This window comes from Brassica oleracea, chromosome C9, assembly GCF_000695525.1.
Source record: "Brassica oleracea var. oleracea cultivar TO1000 chromosome C9, BOL, whole genome shotgun sequence".
Taxonomy (NCBI): Eukaryota; Viridiplantae; Streptophyta; class Magnoliopsida; order Brassicales; family Brassicaceae; genus Brassica; species Brassica oleracea.
The window spans coordinates 39,602,403-39,609,424 of record NC_027756.1 but is presented as its reverse complement, the minus strand read 5'-3'; the positions used below and the strand labels follow the sequence as shown (position 1 = coordinate 39,609,424).

Sequence of the window (7,022 nt, the reverse complement as noted above, 5' to 3'; positions counted from 1 at the left end):
AGTAAAGGTGTTGATACTTTAGAATCATGAAAAAATCAAAATTTGTTTCAACTGAATCGGTGTTGGTTAATATCATCATAAATATTAATTTATTTCATTATTGATTCACATTAATTATACGATTTGGTGTTAGTCAATTATTTTGAAATTTATTTTTTTAGGGAACTAGGGACTCATGCTTCTATTGATAAATGTTCTTTTGGCGACTTGTCTTTTGGTAATTTCCGATCTAAGTTATGTCAAGGAGATTATTTTATTCTGCGTAATTTCACTTCCAGTGATTAGACCATAAAATATAAAACTCCTCCTCTGCTTTTTAAGATAAATTTTTATAGAACAACCAAAATCATACCTTGTGATTATTTTTCAAAAGAGTTAAAAAATAATTATTTCATGGAATTTAAAGAAATATCGGGACGTCAATATGAAAAGGAATGTTTAGTCGGTGAATTTTCTATATCATATTTTGTTTTTATTGATGTATTCAATTTATGATATGTTTGTTCACAAGTTCTTCTTTCTAATGTTTTGTGTGTTTAGATATTATTGGCGAAGTTGTGAATGTTGAACCTTTAAAATATATCATTGCAACAGGAAAATGTTTAACTAAGTTAGAATTAATTACTATTCGTGACACGATGTAAATTTTATTCAGAGTTTAATTTAATATTTTTTTTGTTTTTATGACATGAGGCTTATTTAATTTTTTAATATTTAGTGATACATGTTTAACATGCACATTCTTGGTATGAAAACCAAGTATCTTATTTCTTTAAACCAATCCTGAAAATTACAGTGATATGTATTATTGAGTTTTATTCAAGCTCTCTGCATAGTTCTACATGGCCAAGAACTGTACTGCTAAATTAAAGATTTGTTCCTTCATACTGAGTACGCTTACACTTAAGCTTAAAATTGTAAAACTAGACTCTTTAATATTAAAAAAAAAATTGGGATTCAATTTCCAGATAAAAGAGTCATGTATAAACAATAAGAAAAATAGTTCCACACAGTAAGCAATTGAGATTTGGTTAATAAAGACCGAAAACACACAAAAAAAATATTTATATCTAATTAAATACATTAGCAAAAATAAATATAATAATATAAAAATATTAAGAATATATATTAGCCCACACCTAGTTTACTGGTAAATACCTAACTGAATTTTCACCAAAATTAAGATTCTGCTTTAAATGAGAGAGCAGAGAGAAATCAGATAACCATATATTACATTTTCATAACCATAAATAATCAATCAAAAGCAATACAAAAGAAACAGCCCAACTTAAGCCGATGATTACTAATTCGTAACAAGAATCAAGTTCTTGTGTTTAAAAAAAAACGAGAATTGGAAAAAATGGACACTTTGAATATTTGTTTGTCTTTTTAGGATTTTTGATATTTTTGGTCATTTTACACAAATTTTACCCTTTTTTCATGAAAAATAGTAAACTAAATTTTAAAAATATAAAAAAATATAAAAATTATTGGAAACATAAGTATAAGTATGACTATTTATATATTTAATTTTCTTTAAAAAAAATAATGGAATCATATTTTATTTTATGTCGTACCTGAAGATAGAATACTCATTCTTGCCATCTACATAGTATAGAAATCGGATACTAAATATTATACATAGATCTAACCTTAGTATATAACGCAAAATTTTTTTTTTTTATATTCTATCTTAGCTAGAATTTGCTAGGTTATATTCTAACGACATGTTGTTAGTATACATGTAGCTTGATTATAACTTATAACCACAACAAGTCTACGATTTACCTTTTCATGTTTATTTGTTATACCATGTTCTGCCCTTTACCTTTTATTGCACATAGGGAAGAATATATTTTCTTCCCACTCTACAGTGTTTTGCACAATGTAGGATACATATTATAGCCAAATCACGAAAATATGGAAACTTTCATGTTTCCCTTTTTGATTAATATCTTTCCTAAATCTATATAAAATATACCTTAAATCTCGCATAGTATTTTTTCTCCCACGTTTTTCTCTCCTACAAACTTTCATATTATGTTTCGTAAACATATCACATATGTTATAGTGGTCGAGTGGTTTGGCTTGTATGAGAAGGAAGTCACGGGTTCGAACATACTCAATGTATTTTTATGTATTTTTGTTTTCTTGAATGAAGGGTAAAAGGTAATTTTTATTCGTCTCCTTCTTTGGCCAAATCTTGTTGCAACCCTAATACCTACGACTGCCATGTTTTTTCCTCAGTAAAATTCATTGTTTTTGAGTCATTTGTTCGGTTTGAACTCAATTTCTTTACTACTAACACATAAACATGATAGATTTAGGATTTGGCTGTCCATTTTTATCTAAATAACACCAAGCAAAAATTCTCCCGATTTTATGACCGAATCAATTGTATAAACACCGATGAAGAACAAAGATTCCTTAAACACCGGTGGGCATTCAAAAAACGCATGATTTATTGATTTCTGAGGTGCTTCATATCTGGCACAAAGTATATAATTCATAACAGAGACAAACCCTTGATGATATAAGACCGTAGAAACCAGTAGCCAAAGCAAATTATATTATTCATTTCAGTTGCATGAAGCAATTTTTTCTTATACAGTACCACATGAGTAATACAAGCAAACAATAAAAATAATGAAAAAAATAAAATAACAAGTGCTCATAGAGCTCATTGAAAATTAAAAAAAAACGGAACCAGTAAACTCCACCTTATCAAGCAAAATTGCAACCGCAAAAGTGACTCTAGGTCATCCTTAGTATCAAAGAAATGACAAAAGACATTGATAACACCAACTACCAGCATGACGACCACTTTCTCCAAAGGCACCAGCTCCATAAAGCCATCAAGCATGAGAAACCCGGTGTGACACCATGTTCGTCGATATGATTGTAGTGCAAACCTCCGCCTTGCCGCTTTACATCCAAACAAATAATCACTGAGATTTGAAGAGATCTCATACCTGATAGCCCACATGCGTCCAAATCTTATACTGTGTTGATTGAACCTTATACATTGATTCCTCTCAGCCCCTGCTCTATGACGACAGGTAGTAGCATCAGTTTGAGTTTGATCCTTGATACCCAAACATGATTGTAGACTCACGATGGGTGGGTCTTCTCCATTGCTTCCCCCCCCCCAATAGACCCGCATACATAAGCTTTTATAAAAAAACGAACACTCTTGAATCACCTTACACCTTTCGTACATTCTATCCACTTCCAGTTTATGTGAAAAGCAACTATATACCAATATTAATCCACAGAAAGTAAAAGCCCAGACATGCAAGTTTTGTATAAACCTTAACTCTCTGTTAGTAATTTTCTTATCCAAACAAGAGTATTGTTTTACTTTAAAATATGCCTACTCCCTAGAAAGCCAATAACCGCTTATAATTATACACCTAATAAACATCTCTAAAGCCTCTCGTTTTCCCCTGCAACCACTTATGAAAAACAACTTGAGGAACCATAACCATCAATTAAGAATCCATATGATCCCTCAATCCCATCATTACTTCTGTATATCCTACCATAACTCCCATAGATCATAAACTTGATGTCTTCGATGACCTTCGAATCCCCTTCGATTGGTATTTCACCAAATTTCCAAATTGAGAGTGATAAAGTATCATGAACCTCCCCACATGAAGAAAAACGCTAGAAAAAACGCATGTACCACCTTTAGATCCCCATATTTTCTTCAATCAATCGGCACCTCAAAACCCTCGTATTGCTGTCGCCATCGCCTCCCTCTTCTTCTTTTTCTACTTTATAAAATTGTATTAAAATATCTAATTAAAATATCTAAATATATTTAATTAGATTTAATTTCGATTAATTTAAAAGTATAATGGTATTTACAGAAATTAAAATCCTAATGAAACAAAAAATGTATATAAAGTTTTAGATTGACAAACTCAAGTTGAAAATGTTTCTTTTTTCCAATTTTTCTTTTTAAAAATAGATTTACTCTAACAGTTCATAGAAATCCATTAAGTTTTTTTTTTTGGGTGTAAATGTTAATATTCATACCAAAGTTTTTCAAGTTTTTTACAGAATTATTGCACAAGCAACTTAGTCGAAGAAAACAACATAGAGATTACAGGGGGAGAGAAACAGAGATTAGAAGAAATTACTCAAGAGACAGCTGCTAACTGTAGGGATCGATGAACCAGAAGTATAACTGAAAGAGTGAGCATGCTTGATTTCGCGTTGCCGGACAGCTCAGTAAGCAGTCACAAATGGCTCGGTCTATAGACGCAAACAGAGCATCCTCGGAACTGCACACTCCTTTGAAGATTCTAGTGTTTCTTTCCTTCCACGGTGTGTAGACAAAGACATGCAACAGAATCTTGAAAACAGTCGCCACATCTGGTGAGTGATCATCATGTAGCCGATGACAAAAGGCCACTGAGGAGGAGAAATCCGCCATTGAAGATACATTGTGTCTCCTGGAGAAGAAATCCCAGACGCGAGGAGAAAAAGGACATTGGAAAAAAAGATGATCATGTGTTTCATCCCCAGCAGGACAAAATACACAGGTTCTAGGCACTGCCATTCGCCACGATGATAATCTGTCTCGGGTTGGTAGCCTAGCGAGGACTGCCATCCAAAGTACAAACGAGCATCGCGGTATATGCTGTTTAAACCAGACCAAACTACACCAAGGCACCACCGGAGCATGCTCTCTCACCATATTCCAAGTCACCTTTGGAGAGAATTTGGGAACAAAGTTGTCTGATTGACCACGCCATAAAAACTCATCATCATCCATCGGTGGAGAGGGAAGGTTCATAGTGGATAAAAGAATGTGGAAGGTTTCCATTTCGTCTAATCTTGCCGGAGGAATAGACCAGTAACCTTGTGATGTCGCCTCTGCCACAGTCGACGCAGAAGGTATCCTAAGATCTTAAGTACCAGCATCTCCAAACATTACATGAAGAGGACCCAAGTCTGTCCAATAATAGTCAAACCAAAACAGAGCTTTGTTCCCATTCCTAACCCGACACCGCATGAAATCATCAAGCTTAGGTTTTAACTGCAGTATACTCCTAACAGAAGGAGAGAACCTTTGAGTATCCGGAATTAACCATATATTCCGATCATTGAAGATACACTAGATAATAAATTAGATAAACACTTCTCATTAAGTTATTAATTAACTCTATATAAGCAAATACAGTAGATAAACACTTCTCATTGTGTCTTAAAGAAATTTATTAATAACACAAAATTCTTATTTGAATATACCCTAAACAAAATAAGAAGACTTGCATTGCTTCTGCGTTTAAGGCTTTGTGTTTGTTTCTCTTGATCGTCGCTGCCGTTGCAAGTCGTCCGACCAATAGGCCAAAGGTTTTTAACGTCCAACGCTATGGTGCCAAAGCTGGCAGAAAAACTGATAATGCCAATTCGCCAAGGTATGTACATAACCAATATATATATATATATATATATATATATATATAGAAACACACAAAAATAAACGTTTTATCGATTTTATTTTGTTTAATTTTTCCAAAATTAGGCGTTCACAAACATATGGAAAAGCGCATGCACAAGGAAAGGTGGTAATAGTAAAATTTATGTACCGAAAGGAACGTCTTATCTCGGTGGTGTAGAGTTCGTAGGGCCATGCGCAAATCAGATTGAATTCGTCATCGATGGAACTTTATTGGCTCCTTCAAACCCTAGGGCCATTAAGAAAGACACATGGATCCACTCCAGGTACATTAGCAATCTTATTATCTGTTGTGACGAATGTGAGAAGATATAGATTAACGGATGCATAAACAATAAAGAAAGACACATAGATTTAACGTGGTTCACCCCTAACGGCTACGTCCACGGGCAAAGAAAGATTTTATTGATGGAGGAATTACAGAGATCTGTCTACAAGAAGATCAGATCTAGTTTCTCTACGGCTGCTAACTAGGTTTAGAGGAGGCACAAAATATATATAGTTGTGTCCCGGAAAACCTTAGCACTAGTGGGCCTCAAAAGACTAAAGCCCAATAGATTCAAGGCATTATTTAACAAATCTCCACCTTGACTTGAATCCTCCATAATCAGATATACCAGAATGCACTTCTTCGTGCTCAGAATACAGATGTACCAGACTCTCTCTTTGCTCAGATGTTCCGTCGAACTCAGATGTCAGATGTCCCGTCAGACCATATGCTCCTCAGAGCCAGATGCCCTCACTTGGGCCAGATGCTCTCTTCGAGCCAGATGCCCCTCAGGGCCAAACGCCCATCAGGGTCATATTTAACAGCTTGAGATGTTTAGCAAATCAAGACAATGCTTGAACTTGCTATGAGGAACCGACTTAGTGAACATATACGCAGGATTATCAGTTGTTCCTACCTTCTTCTCAATCCTCTTCTCATCTCTCAGAAAATGGTATCTTACATCGATATGATTGGTTCTCTCATGATGAACATGATCCTTGGCTAAGCAGATAGCACTTAAGCTATGACAGAAGACAGTAGCCTGATCATGATGAAGACCAAGATCACTGACCAATCCTCTCAACCATATTGCCTCCTTAGCAGCTTCTGTCAATGCCATATAGTCTGCCTCAGTTGTAGACAAAGTCACTGTCGACCGCAAAGTCGCCTTCCAGCTCACAACAGAACCACCCAAAGTAAATACGTAACCAGTCATAGATCTCATGCTGTCCACATCTCCTGCATAATCCGAATCAGAATACCCAGTAACTAGTCTCAGAACCTTGTCTCCATAGACAAGACCAATATCAGATGTACCCTTCAGGTACCGGAAAATCCTCTTCACAGCGATCCAGTGCTCCTTTCGCGGCTGAACCTTGAACCTACTCACAACACTGACTGCGTGTGCAAGATCTGGTCTTGTACAAACCATAGCATACATCAAACATCCTTCAACACTAGCATAAGGAACACGTGACATATAATCAATTTCCCTTTCAGACATTTCATCACTCATGGTAGGATAAAAATTTGCAGCACATGGAGTATCGATAGGCTTAA

The 7,022-nt window shown here is 34.9% G+C and overlaps 1 protein-coding gene and 1 pseudogene across 1 annotated transcript; one reads left to right on the top strand and one right to left on the bottom strand.

The window, feature by feature from the left end:
• Nucleotides 1–4,162: 4,162 nt before the first annotated feature.
• On the bottom strand, nt 4,163–4,837 carry LOC106314987. The gene has a single exon (XM_013752777.1). It carries the CDS (start codon nt 4,835–4,837, stop codon nt 4,163–4,165), a length of 675 nt encoding a protein of 224 aa, XP_013608231.1.
• A 41-nt stretch (nt 4,838–4,878) lies between these two features.
• LOC106314986 overlaps nt 4,879–7,022 on the top strand; it is an 8,879-nt pseudogene continuing 6,735 nt past the window's right edge.